Raw genomic sequence first — 20157 nt, 5'->3', positions numbered from 1 at the left:
CATTTTTTTCCATGCTGGATTCCATTTTTATTTTGTGCCCCCTGCTTTGAAATTCAAGAGCCTGATGAATCTGTCCTCACAAACAGCTGCACCTCTTCTCGCTGTAGTATTGACTCTGGAGTCTAATAGGCTGCGTTGTTCCACTTTTAAATCAGTAATGCAGATCTAAAAGAAGGGTCTCATCACCCAGCTGTGGTGCCCAGCGTTAGCCACTGTCTCTCTTCCACTTGCCACAAGCCATTAATTTTCAGTGTCAGCCAGTTTTTTGGTCTATCTACCTGTTTCTACCAAGCCACTGGATTAAGATTGCCAGAACCTGTGGCAGAGTTTGAGTAAACCTAAGTATTACCTGCCCAGTGTCCCCCTTATCCACTAACTTTAATTGTGTCCAAGCAAGCGAGATGTAGCCGTTATCCTCCCATTCTGCCTGCTGCTCACCCTCCAGATGTTCAGTGAATTGTGACCTAGTGAACAGAGCCATGCACTGAGATTCAGGAGACTTGGCTACAGTTCCTAGCTCTGCTCCTGACCTGGGGCAAGTCACTATCCTGACCTGTGCCTTGGTTTCCCCATCTGTGAAATGGGCATAAAGGAGGAGGTGTTGTTGAAGTGCTTTGAGCTCTGCTGATAAGAGCTAGGGGTTGTTGTTTATTCCTCTGCCTTTCCAAAGTATTTATTTGTTCCATTATTTTACTAGCAATAGAAATGTCAGAAGCCCAGCACCAAGAAGCCTAAGTCCCAGCTCCTATTGATGTTAGAGCAGTTATGTGATAGTCAGTGAAAGCTGGCAACCTAATCTTTCACTTCGGCTGGATTGTCAAAGCAGCCTTGAGACTTCCAGGCCCTCTAGTGCCAGGATCATACTTCTGCTCTTGGTGAAATTTACTCTTTTCAGTGGCTTTTCTCTAACCTTTCCCTGTTTTCCCTCTCCCTCAAACACTAATTTGATTGAGCTCATCTGGTTAATAACCTTGGTTGAATATCATCCTAACAACTGACAGGCACATGTATCAGTGGTCAGACTTTGAGTGTGAGGCTTATTTAACACCCTGCCCTGGAGCTGCCTTTGCTGAGGCGGCAAAGGGTTTTTTCCAGCTGTATCAAATGGAAATAGGGCTGTTACCAATGTCATAGAATATCAGGGTTGGAAGAGACCTCAGGAGGTATTTAGTCCAATCCTGTGCTCAATGCAGGACCAACACCAACTAAATCATCCCAGCCAGGGCTTTGTCAAGCCGGGCCGTAAAAACCTCTAAGGAAGGAGATTCCCCCACCTCCCTAGGTAACCCATTCCAGTGCTTCACCACCCTCCTAGTGAAAGCGTTCCCTAATATCCAACCTAGACCTGCCCCACTGCAACTTGAGACCATTGCTCCTTGTTCTGACATCTGCCACCAGTGAGGACAGCTGAGCTCCATCCTCTTTGAAACATCCCTCCCCCGCTTTCAGGTAATTGAAGGCTGCTATCAAATCCCCACCCCCGCCCCCCACTTTTTTGCAGACTAAATAACCCCAGTTCCTTCAGCCTGTCTTTCCTGTGGCGCTATCTGTCCACTGCGGGGACGTGTATGGATAAAGGACACTAACTTCACCATGGCAGCTGTTTTCCAGGTAGGGGAGAGAAGAGTCTTGCTTCAAACATGGGCGATTTCTCAGCCTGAGCTGCATTGTGCAAGGCTGAGGACCCAGAGTTGCAGCTTCTGGGAAGAGTACAGAGCCAGGTGCAAGCTCTGAGCAAAGGAGCTAGTGACTGATCTATATTATACACTGATTCCAGGATAGGTCTGTCCTGGCGGCTAGTAGCAAGGTCAGTGTAAATGCTCAGTGAGCTCCTAGCCTTGCTGACCCTCTGGCTGGCCCAATCCTAACGCCCACTTGGATTTCAGCATTTGCATTGCAAGTTCCTCAGGGCGGAGGCCTTGTCTTGCTGCAGTGGGTACCCACTCCGGGAGTCATGTTCACTGCATGACCCTGGGGCTCAAGGTGGCTGTGACCAGGGTGCCCTTGGTCAGGAAATGCCTGGACACAGGGAAGGGTAAGGATGCTCTACCTTTCTGGTCCTTTCCCCTGAACACTAGGGCTGCAGTGGGGATACACTATGAACTGACCCAAATCTTCAACCAGATCTTTAATAGTCAAAGAAGTTTCTCCAGCCTAGACTGAGTTAGATCTATGGTAGCACCAACCTTTCTTCAGTGCACTCATGGCTACTTAACCCCTCTAGGTACCACTGTTCACATGCTAGAACTAACCTTTTAAGGCTAATGTGTGTCCTATACCCAAAAGCAGCACTAGGGGCCACCATGCATCTGCCAAACAGGCAAGCATGAGAGGGGATAGTTCTTTTAAAGGGAGAAGTCACAGGTGAGGGGGGAGAGGGGTATGATCTGGAAGAAGCTGGGGAATATGGAGAATACTAAATCTTGCAACTTAAATGCAGAAATCTGGAGCTTGGGTGTGGCTGGTTAAATTGCTGCTTTTGTCACTAGCAACATAAGAATGGATCAGACCAATGGTCCATCTAGCCCAGTATCCTGTCTTCTGCCAGTAGCCAAAGCCACTCAGAGGGAATGAACAAAACATGTCATCATCAGGTGATCCCTCCCCTGTTGTCCACTCCCAACTTCTGGCAGTCAGAGCCCAGGGATGCCCAAAGCATGTAGCTGCATCCCTCACCATCTGGGCTAATAGTCATTGATACTCCTGTCCTCCATGAACTTATCTAGTTCTTTTTTGATCTCTGTTATACTTTTGGCCTTCATAACATCCCCTGGCACCGTGTTCCCACAGGTTGACTCTACATTCTGTGAAGAAGTGCTGCCTTAGATGCGTGTTAAACCTGCTGCCGATTAATTTCATCAGGTGTTCCCCAGTTCTTGTGCTATGTGAAGGGGGTAAATAACACTCCTTATATTCTTTCCCCTCATAGACTTCAATCATGGCCCCCTTTATTTATGTCTTTTCCAACCTGAAAAGTCCCAGTCTTATTAATCTCTCCTCCTAACTTGTATGCAACTTTGCTAGCACGTTTGGCAAGATCGAGGGGTGGGACATAGTTAACTCCTGTGGGTAGCAACAAAATTAACCTGGTTTTCTACTTCCAGGAGAGGCTGTGCCATATTTCCCTGTCAGGGAGACAGCGTAAGGGGGGGTCCAGCAGACAGGACCCTGGCCTGGGCTGCAGCAGTTGGGGGTTCTATTCCCACCTGTTTCTCTTGTGGGGCTCTGGAAGTCTCAGCGTAAGGCAGCACTAACACTGGACAGATTGAGGCGGGGATCAGCTCTTCTTGCTGTCCGGGCAGAGCGGGTGGATTATCAATAAATACAGTTGCCTTTCCCCACCCCATGGGCCACACTGGCTAGTGATTAGTCAGGTGCACAGAGCCACAACTTGCTTCTCAAGAGTCTGCCCTAGTGCCCTGTGAAAGGTGCTGCCTGGCTTTCTCGTATTTCCAAGGTTCCTAGCTCTCTTCTTCGGGACTGACTTAGCCTTACAACAAGTGCATCTGAACAGCAAGGCCCAGCCTCTTCCTATGTTTTACTTTGAGCATGACAGGAGCAGGTGGAGTCCAAAGCCCTTCAGGCCTGGGTCCTACTGCATGAAGGCCAGGTGTGGGGATGGACTTGGACTTTGGTTCCCTGTGAAATGCGTTTGAAAATCATTCTAATATTTAAAGGACAGGGCCAGAGTCCAGCCAGTAACTTGCTGCTCGTGTGGACTGGACTTGAGCCAGGGGCCATGAAAGAGGCCATGTCACTATGTAGCATCCAGCAACCACCCTCCTCACTAATCCCTACCACCAGCAATGTGGGCTGCCCTGAGTTCCTCTCAGGACGATCGCTGATCACCTGCACTGCTAGAGACTGCTTTCCCAGCCTGCAAAAATTCAAGCGTTGGACTTGTTTTCTCATCCCAAATTGAGATGGACTGCAAGTAACATTTTCATGAGCTGAAATCCAAAAAAAGTTAAAATGATTTTGATTTTAACTATTACTTTAAAAAAGGGGGGGGATGTACCATAATCAGCTTTAATTTTGAAGCAAAAAGTTCTGAAGTTGGGAAAAAAAAAAAACCAAGATTTAATTTTGAAAGTATAAAAATAGAAAAGGGATTTTTGACCATCTCAAAACTTTCTCACAAAATTCTTCAGAACCAACCCTTTTGGGTTCAACAGGTTCTAAATCTATTTTTGTTTTTAAAAAATGCCCAACTCTCGCCTGCAATATGGTGGAGAAGATGGTGGGGGAGGGGGGAAGAACCTAGAGCAGGCATGTTCCCACTGCCCCTGGCGTGGCCTCTACTAGCAATGGCAGGCTCAGCAGTTCTGGGGAGTGTGGAGTCAGCACCCACCCATCCCAAAAAGCCTTTCATCTCTTTGAGCTGCAGAAAAAGCTGTTTTTTGCAACTAAACAAACTTTCAGGCCTTCAAAAACCCACAGCCAGCCTGATCCAGTGGGGCAGGGGGCTGAGTGCAGCCACAGCAGTCATAAACCCATGGGAGAGCAGATTGCCATTTTACTTACTTGGGACTTGTGGCCTGGGAGATAGAGCACTAGACTGGGACTCAGGCCTGGGTTCACTCACGCCTCTACCACTGGCCTGGGGGGGTAGCTTTGGGTAAGTCACCCCTGTGCCTCAGTTTCCCCACCTATAACTGGGGATAATGATCCTGACCCTGGGAGCAGAAAAGTGCTACAGCAGAGCTACTTCCTACAGTGGTCTGGAGGTACAGGCTCCCAAGGGCTGGTACAAGGTAGGGGGCAATGCCAATGCCAGGTGAGGGGTAGAAGAACTCAGTTAGTTAAGCATGGGTGAGGAGGGTGAAATTAGAAACAAGCCTCAACGGCAGAGGGCAGCTCTGGGCTGCCCCAAAGCACGAGCACCATGGGCTAGTGTCCTTCATGTACCCCTGTAGCTGTACTGGGCTCTTGGGATCCAGTGTCAGCAGGGGAAGAGGGGCGGGGGTGGTGTCTGCCACACCGCCCAGGGCTGCCTCCTCCCTAGTTGTCCCCTGAGGCAGGGGGCGAGCCTGCCCCCTCTCTTTTTGGGAAGAAGCCCTCCTTGCGCCATGGAGCAGCTCCTGGGCAAGGGGAGGGGAAGAATTCTGGAGTCAGCTGCTGGGTTCCATGAGCCCCAGCTAGCAGGCAGTGGAGATAGAGGAAGCCCAGCTACTGCCCCCAGGTCTGTGCAGTTCTCACTTGCACCCCCTTCCTTGGGGGAAGATTTATACTAGAACTCTGGAAAGGGGGCAGGGACACACGTCTAGGTGTGAGGCCCCCCTCCCCAGCTGGGGAACTTCAACCGGGTTATAGCTCATTGGCATCCCAGTACAGCTGCTGCCTGCATCCAGCTACTGCGCCTGCAGGCCCCTGCGTAGAGGGCCCAGCTCACTGCAGGGCCTATGGGGGAGAGGAGAAGTCCCTGTGACTGTGGAGAGGGGAAGCTGTCCTAGTCGCTGTGGCGTTTAAACTGGATCCCACCCTGGCCAGGGGCCCTGTGCTCAGACTTATTGCCAAGGGCTGGCTCCACCTTGCTATGGACCTGTAGGTTTGCCAACTGTTTAATCACACAACTTCAAACACCCTTGCTTGCCCCCACCCCTTCTCTAAGGCCCTGTCCCCCTCACGCCATCCACTCCCCTCACTCACTTTCACGAGGCTTTTGTCTGACCTTGGGGCAGGGGGGTGAGGGTACAGGAGAGGGTGTGGGGTGCAAGCTCTGGGAGGGAGTTTGGGTGTGGGAGAGGGCTCAGGGCCAGGGTTTGGGGTGCTGGCTTTGGGAGGGGGCTCAGGGCTGGGGCAGGGCAGGAGCAGTGCAGGCTCTGGCCAGGCAGCACTTACCTCTGGCAGCTCCCAGTCAGCGGCGCAGCGGGGCTAAGGCAGGCTCCCTACCTGCCCTGGCCCTGTGCTGCTTGCAGAAGCGGCCAGCACATCCCTGGCAGTTCCTGGCCAATGGGAATTGCGAGGTTGGTGCTTGCTGGCAGGGACAGCATGTGGAGACCCCTCTGCCCCTTCCCCCCAGGCCACTTCCCCAAGTGATATGAAGGCAGGGAGCCTGCCTTGGCCCTTCTGCAGCCTCCAGGAGATAAAGCCCCATTCCGGGAGACTCCTGGAAAAACCAGGAGGGTTGGCAACCCTACTGAGCTGGGGATGATGGCCCAGCATCACGAAGAGACCCCCTTCTCTGTAGGGCAGTGATATCCCTGGATTAGCCCCCTGGAGTTAGGGTATTGTGATTTCCCCACGCTGCCCCTGGGTTAGTCCCTCCCTGTCATCTGCAGATGCTGAGTTGTCTTAAGTGCTCTATGGCTGAAGCCCCCCGTCTCCCCCACACACACTATCCACCCTAGGGTTGCCAGGTGTCTGGAACACCAGGCCTAAAAGGGACCCTGGCAGGTCCAGTTCGCACTGCCAACTGGGGCATTAAAAGTGCGGTTGGCAGTGTAGCAGGGGCCTGGGGCTAAGGCAGGCTCCCAGAAGCTGCTGCCAGGTCCCTGCAGGCCCTAGGCAGCCAGGGAGGCTCCATGCCCTGGCCCTGACCCAGGGGCCAACTCCGCAGCTCACATTGGCCAGGAACTTTGAGCAATGGGAGCTGTGGGGGGCAGCACCTAGAGCCTCACTGCCCCCCCCACGTGCCTGGGGCTGCAGGGACCTTGTGGCTGCTTCCCAGGAGCTGCAGTAAGTGCTGCTACAACCCTGCACTCCAAACTGTCACCCCCAACTCCGTGCCCCAGCCCAGAGTCCCTCCCCCCGCACACCCAAACACCTCATCCCCAGCTGGAGCCCTCACCCCCTCCTGCACCCCAAACCTTTCATCCCTGGCCCCACCTTACAGCATGCACCCCCAGCCCAGAGCCCATATGCCTCTTCCTGCCAACCCCAGCCCAGATCCTTCTCCTGCACCCCAAACACCCTGCCTCAGCTTGCTAAAAGCAAGTGAGGGCAGGGCCTTGGAGAAGGGGCAGGGTCATTTGGTTTTGTGAGATTAGAAAATTGGCAACCCTACCCCACCCATGGGTGCTGGCTGAGGCCAAGGGGGTGAAGCCTCTCCCTTAGCTGGGAAGGGAAGATGGCCAATGTGATTGCAGAGCCATTGGCCATTATCTTTGTAAACTCATGATCAGGGGAGGCCCTGGACAATTGGAAAAAGGCAAATATAGTGCCCATCTTTAAAAAAAAAAAAAAAGGAAAAGAAAATCTGGGAAACTACAGACCTGTCAGCCTCACCTCAGTCCCTGGAAAAGCCATGGAGCAGGTCCTCAAGGAATCCATTTTGAATCACTTGGAGGAGAGGAAGGTGATCAGAAATGGTCAACAATCGAATCACTAAGCATAAGTCATGCCTGACCAACCTGATTGGTGAGATAACTGGCTCTGTGGATATGGGGAAAAGCAGTGGACATGATATATCTTGACTTAAGCAAAGCTTTTCATACGGTCTCCCACAGTATTCTTGCCAGCAAGTTAAAAGTAGTATGGATTGGATGACTGGACTACAAGGTGGATAGAAAGCTGACTAGATTGTCAGGCTCAGTGGGTAGTGATAAACGGCTTGATGGCTAGTTGGCAGCTGGTATCAAGCAGAGTGCCCCAGCGGTTAGTGCTGGGACCAGTTTTATTCAACATCTTCATTATGATCTGGATGATGGAATGGATTGCACCCTCAGCAAGTTTGTGGATGACACTAAGATGTGCATGGGGGAGGTAGATACGCTGGAGGGTAGGGCTAGGATCCAGCATGACCTAGACAAACTGGAGGATTGGGCCAAAAGAAATCTGAGGGGGTTCAAGGTACAAGGACAAGTGCAGAGTCCTGCACTTAGGACAGAAGAATCCCATGCATCGCTACAGACGAGGCCTAATGGCTAAGCAGCAGTTCTGCAGAAAAGGACCTGGGGATTACAGCAGACGAGAAGCTGGATACAAGTCAGCAGTGTGCCCTTGTTGCCAAGAAGGCTAATGGCATATTGGGCTGTATTAGTAGGAGCATTGCCAGCAGATCGAGCAATGTGATTATTCCCCTCTATTTGGCACTGATGAGGCCACATCTGGGTATGTGAAAACCAGTTTTGGCCCCCCCATTCCAGAAAGGATGTGGACAAATCAGAGTCCAGTAGAGGACAACAAAAATGATTAGGGGGCTGGGGCACATGACTTGTGTAGAGGCTGAGGGAACTGGATTTATTCAGTCTGCAGAAGAGAAGAGTGTGGGGGGGGGGGATTTGATAGCTGCTTTCAACTACCTGAAGGGGGTTCCCCAGTGAGGAGGGAGCTTGGCTCTTCTCAGGGGTAGCAGAAGACAGAACAAGGAGCTATGGTCTCAAGTTGCAGTGGGGCAGGTCTAGGTTGGATATTAGGGAACGCTTTCACTAGGAGGGTGGTGAAGCACTGGAAAGGGTTACCTAGGGAGGTGGTGGAATCTCCTTCCCTAGAGAGTAAAGGCCCAGCTTGACAAAGCCCTGGCTGGGATGATTTAGTTGGGGTTGGTCCTGCTTTGAGCAGGGGGCTGGACTAGATACCTCCTGAGCTCCCTTCCAACCCTGATATTCTATGATTCTATAAGCTCAGCCCAGTTCTCTCAGCACTCAGAACTAGCCAGGTACATCTACACTGCAGCCCAGGGAGACACCTGCTAGTGCCTCAAACTTGCGTGGCCATGGCAGAAGGGGTGCTTAGCCCCCTGAATACAAGCCTCCCTGAGCCCCTGGGTCTGAGCTCAGGTGGCTAGGCCAGGCCACAGCATCCACTCTGCTATTCTAGCTTGAGCAGAACTAGCACCTGCCCCTCTTGCCAGATTGGGAGGCCTGGTCCCAGCTGCAGTGTAGACAGGCCCTGCCCTCCTTTCCAGCTTCCACCTAACTGAACTGGAGCTTCAGTCACAGGGGCCCTGCAGCCCTGCCCGAACCAGGAGCTGCCTGCTCATGTGTGACCTAGATTGAAGGAGAAGGAAGGAGACCAAACCAATGTGCGTTTCAAGTGAATACATGAGGCCGTTTTATTGAGCAGCATTAGAGATGCAGACTAGTAGGAATATTTGCAGTTCTAGAGAGTATTTAATACCAGCTGTACTGTATAGGAGTAACTGTGCATCTATACAGAGGGGTGGGTCTGTTTGCACATCCGGGCCAGCAGCTACATGGTCAGCTCCTGTAGGAGAGAGCAGAAGGTTAGATGGGGACTGCAGAGTACAAGGAGGGGAGCGCAAGGGAAAATCCCTTGCGTTGCTACAGGAAGGCCCTTGCTTAGTGTTTTTATGCTTTGTCACCCTTTTTCAGCATTGTTGTGCAGGACAAAGCCTGGGGGACACCTGGCTGGGAGGTGAAAGGGCCCCTGGTGCAGCTGTGTCCATCAGATCTTGGCCTTGCCTTGGAAGTACCTCCCCCTACAAGCCTTCTGCTCAGGAGCAGAGCTTCTCTAGGCAGGGGAGGTCTAGTAGCTCAAGCACAGCACTGAGAGCCAAGAGATGTCAAGTTCTAATCCTGGCTTGGCCAGCTACTCCCTTCTTGGGAGATGTGCTGCTCTGCCTCAGTTTCCCCCCTGCTGAAGTTGGGGCATCGCTTCCTCCGATGGAGACTAGTCTGACCGTGTCCCCACCAGCAGGGCAGGATCTCATGGTGGGCAGCCAGGCACAGCCTGGGCCCTGGGCTCTTACCATGATGGCGTTGACGATATCATTGTTGTTGTGTCTGAGTGCCCGCACGGCTTTGGGACGCGACACGTTGGCCTGGGCCATCACCAGCTCGATATCTCTCACCTCCAGGCCGGTCTCATCAACCTGGGGAGGGGAGGAGGAAATAGTCATGCTCCAGACAGAGAGGGGGCACTGCTGGGAGTCCATCTAACAGCAGTGCCCCCTTGCCCAGGGCCACCCCCAGACCCTGCTCACACACCTCCAGCACTGGGATGCATTTGGAAGGGGAGCTGAGGAATTTGCTCCGAAGACAGGATCGTTACCACTTCATCCTGCTGGTCACTTGGACACATCTGCCCTGAACAAGGGTTGGCCATTGCCCAGGTCTGTATCCTCAAGCCAGACCAAGCCAGCTGAGCCCACTCCTTTGCCACCTTTCTGCCTCCAGTCCTGTCCTTAGGCACAGCTATGCAGCTGTGTTGGAGGCAGCAGGCAGATTTGGGCTAAAGGATGCAAGTTCTGCAGTAGCTCGGTAGGAGAAAGCTCTTCCCTCAAGAGTAGAATCTTGTCTTCACACCCTGGGGTGCACTATGGCACTCAGTGCTGCTCCCTAGTGGCTGGTGCGGCATCCTGCTTGCTTCCCATTGACCCCTGACAATGCATCTGTCTGCACTGACCAGTTAGGTTTGTTTCCCCCCCAGGCAGAGACTGGACTATTTTCTTCCCCTCTGCTGCTCTAAAGGACAAGAAGGAAGCGGTCCTCACCAAGGCAGGGCGAAGGATAGACCTTAGTGCACTGACAGCATCTGGCCAGCTGAATGAGTCTCCAGGCCTGGCCTAGCCACCTGAGCTCAGACCCAGGGAGGCTTGTGTTCGGGGGGCTAAGCACCCCTGAATACAGCCAAGAGACAAGCACCAGAGTTCTCTGCCTTGGGGCTGGTTCACGTCTAACCTCAGCCTCCCAGCACAGGGCCAGCTCAGCAGCTCACCATGGGGCACTAGGGATGGGGTGGAGTCCAGGACCAGACAGTGGACTGAGAGCAGTGCTGCAGCAGTCTCCTTCCCAAGGGAAGGCCCAGGAGCTCTGCTGTACTGGCTACACCAGAGGGCCTTGGGCCCTGGAGAGGTATCAGCGAAATCTCTTCCCCTCCACCCCCAACCTGACTCGCAGCGCTGAAGCTGGTGCCCAGGTCGTGTGGAACCAGACTGCTGCTGCCCCCAGCTTCCTTCCTCCAGGCCTTACCTCCTCTTCTTCCTCACTCTCCTCCTTGATAGTGAGGGCCGGGGCTGTTTCTGTGATCAAAGGCGAGTGCTCCATCGGCACCTTGAACTTCTCTGCAGCTGCCTTGTGCACCTGCTGCGACAGGTCTTCAATCTGCCAGGACAGACCCAAGACGGGTGGGGAGTGGTTAGGGTGGGAGGCTGGTGGAAATGCTGCCCACTGGGGAGTCCCTGCTGTGACTCCAGGGAGCAGACTCGTGATTTGCCAGCCACACCAGGGGCTGGGTGGAGAGAGCAGGGGAACCTGTCTGAAGTAGAGGAGACTGCCCTCCTGCCTCCAGCTCCAAGGACACGGATGAGGGTATGTCACTGGGAGTGCTGGCTGTGCACTGGGGCCCCCAGGAGCAAGGGTGGGCAGGAACCCCATGGTGCAGACCAGGCAAGGAGAGAAGAGTTGTTCAGGATGGGGGGGGGGGGGGTTTGCAGCAGGAAGACACTCCTGTGGCCAGACTTGTCTCCTAGAGGACAGGGAGTCCCTGCCCCATGGGTGGTCTAAGCCTAGACTGAGCAATGCACTGTTCTAGTGAGTGACCCTGCTGACCCCGTTTCCCTTCTTTACAGCTCTGAGTTCAGCCTCGGTCCCCCTTGGAGAACAGCCCTGTCAAGGATGGGGCATGGGAGTGAGCAACTGATGGCCAGGCTAGTGCCAAGCCCTGAGCAGAGGCTAGTGGGGCTCCCATTTACACCAGGCACTAGACTCTGGCCAGCAGGGGCTAGTCAGATTCCAGGCCTTGCAGCAGGACTGAGCAGCAGCTCATGGGGGTCACTCACCAGCTGGAATCCAGGATTTGCCCACCTGGGTAAGTGACTAGCTCTGAGCCATGGTGTGTGGGAGTAGGTGAAATACAGCAGGGCACCTCGGACCCATACAGTAAAGGGGTTGGGGTGCCCCCAGCTCTGCAGAGCCTCACCTTGGCCTCTCCAAACACGATGTAGATGTCGGAAGCTGGGCTCTTGAACACGTCCGGCTTGGTGATCACAAACAGGATGTTCTTGGACTTCCGGATCGTGATCCTGGTGACGCCGTGAATCTGACGCAGCCCCAGCTTGGACATGGCCTGCAGGGGAGATGGACGGACATGTTATAGTGGCGTCAGGCAGCACCAGCCACTGCAGATGGAGCGATGGAACGGGGACCCTGGAACCAAGCCTCATGGACAAAGGCACGAGATCGGCCCTCAGTCTTTGTGCAGTGACCTGTCGGAGGTCTTTGGCTGGTGCAGCGGAAGTGCCAATGCCAGGACAATTGCCATGGCTGGCTGGCCATTTAGTTTGTCTCTGATCAGCCAGGTCTCCAGGGATGCTGGACGGCCTCCATCTCAGAGTGTGGGCAGTGTTGCCTGGGACAGCCTGGGGCATCCATGGGCAGCACCTGCTGGCCCATTCCTGGTTCTGCTTCTTGGAGATGCCAGACTCGAATCTCGCACAGACCAGGACCAGGGGATGTTGTGCTGGAATGGGACACTGATGGGTGGCAGGAGACATCCCTATCTCCCACATGATCTCTGCCCTGCCAGAGAACCCACCCTCTGAGACTTCCATTACACTTGGTGCCACTTCCTTGCCACTTCCTTGCCCACCAGGGATTTTTCAAGCCAGTGTTTGAAAGCAGAGGCTGGGGAGAAGTAGGTGTGACCCTGCCTTGGCTGGGAGAAGGGCTGGGCAGCTGGTGAGCATTCCACAGCAACTAGGGATGGGATGTGGCATTGGGAAGCTCCCTGTCCAGCAAGGCCAGCCATCCAGACTGTCAAGGGCCCTTCTGTGCACAGTGGTAGGTTAGCCCTGACTCCCATCCATCCCCAAGGAGTCTGGGGACAGCAGGACAGGGCTAGTTGGGCAGCTTCTCTGAGGGGGCTCTGTGCAGATAGGACACAAGCGGTGGTACCAGGTGTGTTACTGGAGCCACCGCCAGGCACACGCTCCACACACCTCCCCCTGATCCTCCCTGGGATTGGCCCAGGGTCTGAGGGGAGACTAGGCTCTGCCAGAGGGGACCTGGGTTTGTGCCATGCAGCCGCAGGAGGGCTGGGAGCCCAGCCTCTGCATGGAGATGACAGGCCTGGCCTTGCATCACAAGCCAGAGCTCTGGGAGTCCACAGGCTCCTTGGGAGCACAGCCCATCCCTCACTGCCTCCACCCTGAACCCTGCGCGCTCTCCAGCTGCGGGTAGCTCCAGGGGCATCCTGAGCTGTCCTATCCCTGGGGAATGGTGCCAGAGGCAACCCAGACAATCTCTGGGCAGACCCAGCAAAGCCCCATGCTGCAGGTCAGAGGTACTTTAATCAGGGCTAATCTCCAGAGCCAGTGACGAGCACAGAGAGGCTTATCCAGCTCCTAATCCCCCCTCACACCTGGGGTGAGTCAGCCAGCCTGGGTCTCATCTCAGCTACAAGGCGCTCCCTGTTTCTGTCTCCCACTCTGCTCTGCAGCCCCTTGTGCCATCACACAGCTGAAGGGGTGGGACAGTGTTCCCACTCCCCAAGAGGCCCCTGCTCGCCATCCGGCTCCAGGGCCCAGCCTTGTGTTCAAAGGCTCCCCACACGCTTGCTCCCCATCACTCTCCACCCAGCCTCAGCCTTCCCCTTGGCAGCTGGCGTCCCTGCTGAGCCCCCTTCTGTCCTTCCAGTGTCACCCTGCAGACAGAGTGGGACTAGCTGTGCCCTGAGGGGCTCTTGGAGTTGCCATGCTGGGTGGTTTGAGGGTTAAGGTGTCACTCGGAGCTGGGGGTCTCAGTCTGTGTTTTGATCATTCTTTGGCCCATTCAGCAGCCCCCTGCAGGAGCTGCTGCACTGGACGCAGCATCGGCTGCTCCAAGCCAGAGTCACTGCCCAGGCAGATGGAAACAGGTGTTGGATGCAGGCCTGGCCTGGGTCAGACCTTCCACCTTCTTTTCCAGCCCCCAGTGGGGCCCTGTCTCTGTTGGTGGCTTTACCAGCCTGCTAAGACCCTGCCCTGGCACAGAGCAAGTGAGTCCTGCCCAGAGACCTGACGTGGCATTGCCAGGATCCTGCAGTCGGAGGCCTCCCTTCCCCACTCCAGCACCAGACAGCTGCTCTGAGCACCGCAGCAGGAGCTCACCAGGGGAGCCAGACCAGCTCTGTGGTCCTGGGGGGTGAGAGGCTGGCTCACCTGGCCCTTTCCCTTGAGCAAGGGGTGGCACCCCCCCATTCCCCTCATGCCACACTGACCTTTCTGGCTTTCTTCTCACTCCGGCTCTGCTTGGCTTTGCTGATGGTTTCCTCCCCAGTGCTCAGCGAGTGTGTTAGCTGCGCCTGCAAAACACAAGCACCCTGTAATGTGGCTCCCCCACGTCCTGGTGTCTAGAGGGAAGACTGGATCCACATGCAGAGGCAGGACAGCTGTGCATCCAGCCACAGCCTGACTGGCATGGGGGAGGCCTAAACAGTGCCAGAATATGGCCCCTTCAGCAGAGCACTAGGCTGGTTAGGCCTTAACAGTTGCCCACCCCTGGGTGGTGTGTCCAGCAGGGGAAACAGGCACAAATTAAGTCATTTACCCCACAGCCAGAGTCGGGCTAGATCTGGATTATCAGGGCATGTGTGTCACAGTCCCCATGGGATCTGAGTGCCATACTAACGTGCCAGACACCTGTGCCAGCATCTCAAGTTCTCCCCTGTCTCAGGGCAGGTAGGAATGACCTCAAATGTCATTTGCCTTCTTACACCCCTCCCCAGAGACAGGTGCAGTAACCCTAGTGTGTCTTGTGCATTCCGGAAAGGCTCTTGCTGAGAGGTAGGTCTAAAGCCACCATGGGAAGAAAGCTACAGCAGCTTATCCCTGCCCCACCCCCATTGCTGTTAGCTGGGAGTTGGTGCAGGGTTTGCAGAGTGCCTGACGCAGCTGCAAATCACTCTAAAGCACTATGTGCCCAGTGCCTTAGGCCGGTTGCTTGGCTGGTCCTCAGTCTGACCCTCCAGCTATGAATTTCACCAGGAGACCATTCCTCAGGTGCTTTCCTCCTGGCAGCCAGCACTGACCCCAGACTAGTCTGGGGCCCCACCCCAAGGTGGCATCCGCCTGGGTGGGGGAGGGAGAGGAGAAGAGACAGTTCAGCTGCGTCACACACGGAAGAGCAGATGCTGCTCCCGCTGCAGGATGGCTGTTTGGTCTGCACGTAGAGCTAGGAGAGAAGCTGCAGCCCCATTCTCTAGCTGAATCAGAGTGAGCCTGCGTCTCCTTCATGGCGACACCACCCTGCTGGGCTCCAGCTGAGCCTGCCCCACTCGCAGATCCTGCCTCATGCCACTGTTTCTGCCTGCATCTCTGACCCACGCCATGGAGACAGGGCACAGTCTGCAGAGCAGGATCTCCCCAGCCCAGCTGATCCCAGAGCCAGGACCCCCAACGAGTGATTCACAAGGGAGGAAGCTGCCCGCTGAATGTACTCCTCTCCTAGAGCAGGGCCTGGATGCCAGCTGTGGCTCATTGTCCTTCTGCATTGCCATGGGTGGGGACACTGGAGCACTGTCAGACACTGCTCCTGCCCCAAAGGCCAGAGACAAGGATGGGAGATGGGCATACTGCAGTCAGGTCACAAGTAGGGACAGCTGCCAGTCCAGGGACACCTGGCAACTCCAGGAGCTGTAGGAGGAGTTCCAGGACTACAGAGGCCATCTTCCAAGACCTCTTCGCTCCAGAAGGGTGCCTTCACCACCCATTGGTAAGCCCTGGTGCACACACACCCCCCTGCCAGATTTACCCAGGCAGAGGGAGCCATACAACACTCTCCCTCCCATTTAGTTCTATAGCTGGGGTGGGCCTGATGCAGAGATCTGTTCACAGCCCCTTGCCATGGACTGGGAGTGGTCTTTCTTGGATGCCATGTACTTGGGCTTCACAACCCCATTTCCTGGGGCCTGTTTCTAGAGCTCAGCCTGTTTGCAGCCCTGTACCACAGGCCTCCCCTTTCCAAGCAGGGGGCTGGGAAAACAAAGGGCCCCTCCCAGGGAGCTGGTTATTCAGGCGTTTACTGTGCCCAGCCTGTGCACTGGGACCCGCAGGCCATGTGGGCTCCTCCCTGGGCAGCCCTATACCTGAGTCTGAGCTGTCCGGGGTTCTGAGACATCCGGCTCCTCCAGCTCCGGAATAGACTCGTCGTTGCTCTCTGAATCGTTACAAGAGCCTGGAAGAGAGGAGACCATCAGTGCCAGGGCTTGGGCGCCTCAACCATCTAACCCAGCCTATCGACCAGGGGTGAGGACATTCAATCCCTTCCCCTCTTGGCACTGAGGCACAGCCCTGATGTCTGTGGAAAGGCCACTTGCACATGCAAGTTGTTTCCCCGGTTGAGGTCACAGCACGGCTTCCCTTTCAACAGCAGCCCTGAAGCCATCTCTTGGCAGGAGGGGCAGGGATGTCCGAGGGACAGTGGCTGGGACGCACCTGGCTTTGTTCCAGGAAGGACTCGTCCCTAGGTGCTGATATAGCCCTGGAGCTTATGGCCAAGCCAGACAAGTGGTGGAGGGGAAGGAACACACCCAAGGTCACCCAATGGGACAGTGGCAGAGCCAGGAGACCTGTGCCCTGTTCATGGCCTGTGCTGTCTGTCTTGCATTTACACAGCCCTTTCCATCTCCGGTGGATTCCGACTACTTTAGAAGTGAAGTGCAGCAACCTCTGGGGTGGAAGGGGAAAGCTATTTACCAGCAACATTAGCTCATTGTCACCCGTCTTCAGCCGAGACATTCCACCTCCCTCGAGTCCTGGGACTTCTCAGGTTGGAGTTTGTCCAGGAGGATGGAGAAATAACCCTGCTCCTGGGATCTTTGCTACTCACAGTGCTTTGCACATCAGCTGTAAGCCTCATTGAGGGAAGCCATGCAACTTCCTGGCTCCACCAGCGACCTTGGACTGCTTTCTTCCCCTCCCATCCTTTGTCTCATCCGCATAGACCCAGTCCCTTGGGGCCAGGATTAAGGCCTAGCCTTGCCTTACAGTGCAAGGTCTGGCACTCCTAGTGGGGAAAATCCCACTTCCCTGAGTGTTGTGCCAACCTAACCCCAGGTGTGGGCCCGGTAGGTGGAGGAAGGAACATCCCTCTCGACCCGTCACTCTGGGAAGATGGTTCCTACCCCAGTGGCAAACCCTTCGGTCACTGTGGTCTGCATCTCCACTAAGGTACTTGTAGCACCTGGCCCTAGGGCCCCTAAGCTGTTGGGCCAGACGCACTATGGCCCTGTTGCTGAGCTGGGGCCCAGCCAGCAGAATGGCACCTCAAGGCCTTGGTTTACCAACCCAGAGGTAAGAGCCCCCTGCCCCCACGAGTCACTGACAACGTTGGGGGACAGATGGATTCCTGGATGTGCCTAAGTGTTGAGAGCTGCTCTGGGCAAGACCCAAACCTAGAAGGATTCTAGAGACTGTCCTGGCCAGGGAGGGCCCAAGGGTCTCCTGCCACACTTGGCCTCACCACATTTGACACCCAAGGCACAGTCTCAATTCTTGCCCACCCCAGAGGGCTCATGCCACAGCCACCAGCCTCTTCACTAGGGGGACAGGGTGGGAGCCACTGCTCAGAGTTACAGCCTCCCCCCCTCCACACTGGGCCTCTGCCCCAGCTTTTGGTTACAGCCACTTACTGCCCTGGTAGTGTCCTTTGTGGGGCTGCAGGCTACCACCCCCCCTCCCCCCAGCATGGATTGGGGCAGGCACATGCCCCATGTGAGGTAGGGACACAGGCAGTCACATCCACTCTTGTTTGCTTTATATTGCACCATCCTAAATTGCGCCCACCAGCCTAGAACCCCACCCACTGCCAGGTATTTAGTGGTTAACAGCACCACGGTCCGAGCAGAGAGATCGGATCCTTGGCACAGCCAGCAGGCCCAGGGAGCCCTTGGTGACCAGACACAGCAAGCCCATGGTCTGGGAACTGGGAAGGGCCAGCAATGCACAGGCTAAGGTGCTGAGAATTGCCTGGCGAGGAGCTCTGAATCCAGCAATGCTTCCCTCCCCCAGTTGTGTTTCAGTTCCCACTGGAAATGGGACGGGTCTGTTTGCGTAAGAGGGGAAGCAGAAAGCTCTGAAAGCCCTGCCATGCAGCTTGGCTGTCCACGCTGCCCAACAGACAAGCTGCTCTCCTTTGTTGGCTGCACTCAAAAAGGGGCTTGCTCTGCAACAGCTCCAGCTGGAGTCTGCCTCCCCCCCACGGCTCACACTGAGCCGTACAAAGCAGGAGGCTGTGCCGGGCAGGCAGTCCCATTAGAGCTCTGTCAGATGCTATCCAGCAGCTATTACAGGAGCCCACTGCGGCTCTGCCATTTGGCCTGGTGACAAGGATTATATCAGCCTTCCTGCTTTGCAGGCATCCACAAGCCAACTCCTAGGATAAGCACCAGTCCCAGCAATAGTCCATTGCCCCCTTCCTCCCCTGCCCTAATCCCTGGGCCATAGCCTGGCACAGTTAGTCCTAGAGGCTGGCTCTGGTACACAGCAGTCTCTAGTGCCAGAGGCTGGAGTAGGGTAGGAGAGCTCCATTGACACCAGTGGAGGCTCTGGCCCAGGATTTGTAGGGTGCTTTCCCCAGAAGTTCTGCTGAGACACCCACCTCTATGCAGCAGGCTTGCTTCAGAAGAGCTGCCAGGCTCAGGCAAACTAACAGAGGGAAGGCCAGGCCAGGTGAGGATCGCCTGGAGCTCAGTAGGGTTGGGGAGGAGGCCTTTCCCCTACCTCCCACCCACAGCACGTATACCTTTATGGTTAACTTCACAGCTTCTCTGTCCCACTGGCGGCTTGTCCTCCAGCAGTGTCATGCCAGCCGCCTCCTGCAGGCTCTCGATCTCTGGGCAGCGGTAGGGCAGCTCGCTCTCACTGGAAGAGCTTGACTCTGACTGGATGGAGCCGCGGTGGGCTCGCCTCTCTTCTGCGGATGCAGAACCCCTCCCTCTGGCATCTTTGTTCCCTGGGAGCTGGGGTCTCCCTCGGGAATCTCTGCTGCTGGGGAAGGGGTCTCTGCATGGGACTGGGGATGCAGAGCTCTCCAGAGCTGCAGTGGAAGGAGGCATTTCATTAGGCTGGGTTCCTGCCACCCCCATAGATTAGTGTTTCCAGAGCAGGGCCAGCTGCCTAGGGACATGGTTTCTCCCATCAGTGGCAGTACTGGGACCAGAATCCAGGGGTCCTATTCCTAGTCTCCTGCTCCACCCAGCCTTCCAGCTCCTTACAAAGGGAATCCAGGCCAGAGCCCCCTGGATGTGTTCACTCCTCAAGCAGGAGGTGTAAATTCCTGCTCAAGGAGACCTACCCATGGCGCTCTCATTGAGCTAGTACGTAGTCATGGGGGCTAGCCAGGTCAAGGATGATCCATCTAAGACGCTAGGGTATTTACTTGGGCTGACTAACCCCTCATGTAAGGTCCAAAGCCTTTTAGTAAGGTGCGGCAGCCACATTAGGCCAGCAGCAGCCCTGGGCTAAGGAGCAGAGAGTCACATCCTCACATTCCATCTAAATTGGATCAAAACAATAAAATATTGGGCTGTTAAGGAGATCCTGTCCTAACAGACCCCAGTGTCAGAGTAAAGAAACTTTTCTTTAAAGATCTTAAGATCTTTGTGAGACAGCATTCTGTCTGGCAAGGAATCACTTAGCTGTGAGTGCGAAATCTCTACTTCCATTGTTTTGCCTTTGTGGGCCCCACTTCTCTATTGTTTATCTGGTTCTTGGTTTGTCTCAGTCTGTGGCATAATTAATTTTGCAAGATTTAAGTCAGCTAAGGTGGTGAGGTCTGATTGGTTAAAGAATTGTTTCATAATGGGCTGTGATTGGTGAAAGATACTGTTTGGTTAAGGTAGAGCTAAGCAGGACTCTAGTTAACTATGTCTACTGGGGTCCAAAAGGAAGTTTTTTGGAACCTAACTCCAGGACACAACCCAAGCTCAGAGCTGCCAGACCTCAACACCCTGCCAGCCACATTGTGCAGGAAGCTGGAGGAGCACCCCTGCCTTGATGCTGACTGGCCACCAAAATGCATCCGCTTTATTGGGAGTGGGGAGTGTTGTGTGCTTAGTGTGGGCACTGTTTGGTAGCTGTTAGAGGTTAAGGAGATTACTGTGTAAGGCCACTTCACTGATAAAAAGCCCTGTAAACTCCCAGCCCTAGGAACTGGGTTGGGGGGAAGGGAGGGGGAGTGCCTAAATTAACCAGGTTCTACCTTGAGCCCATGGAAAGGTAAAGGTGAGGTGTCCTAGAGCAGGGGTTCTCAACTTTTTTTTTTGAGGCCCTCCCCC

The 20157-nt window shown here is 54.9% G+C and overlaps 2 protein-coding genes across 4 annotated transcripts in view; one reads left to right on the top strand and one right to left on the bottom strand.

Annotated features, from left to right (window-relative positions):
* Window positions 1-20157, top strand: part of CCM2 (CCM2 scaffold protein) — a 133648-nt gene that overhangs the window by 97582 nt on the left and 15909 nt on the right. The window lies entirely within an intron of this gene.
* The window catches only part of LOC119852328 (NAC-alpha domain-containing protein 1-like), a 49224-nt gene continuing 38037 nt past the window's right edge, over window positions 8971-20157 (bottom strand). For 2 of the 3 annotated variants that reach the window (XM_038393556.2, XM_038393557.1), the window contains exons 3-9: window positions 18624-18917; window positions 15967-16055; window positions 14101-14184; window positions 11824-11970; window positions 10875-11006; window positions 9653-9775; window positions 8971-9147 (exon numbers count right to left, since the gene is read on the bottom strand). In XM_038393556.2, the coding sequence (XP_038249484.1) occupies window positions 9133-9147; window positions 9653-9775; window positions 10875-11006; window positions 11824-11970; window positions 14101-14184; window positions 15967-16055; window positions 18624-18917 (884 nt within the window). In that variant the 3' untranslated portion in view covers window positions 8971-9132. Of the gene's footprint in view, window positions 9148-9652; window positions 9776-10874; window positions 11007-11823; window positions 11971-14100; window positions 14185-15966; window positions 16056-17812; window positions 17925-18623; window positions 18918-20157 lie in introns of those variants that run through there. The other variant, XM_043509789.1, reaches the window with a different exon arrangement.

The sequence above is a fragment of the Dermochelys coriacea genome, chromosome 2 (genome assembly GCF_009764565.3).
Source record: "Dermochelys coriacea isolate rDerCor1 chromosome 2, rDerCor1.pri.v4, whole genome shotgun sequence".
In the NCBI taxonomy this organism is placed as follows: Eukaryota; Metazoa; Chordata; order Testudines; family Dermochelyidae; genus Dermochelys; species Dermochelys coriacea.
Note: the sequence above shows the minus strand (reverse complement) of the source record. Positions and strands in the feature narration are given on the sequence as shown.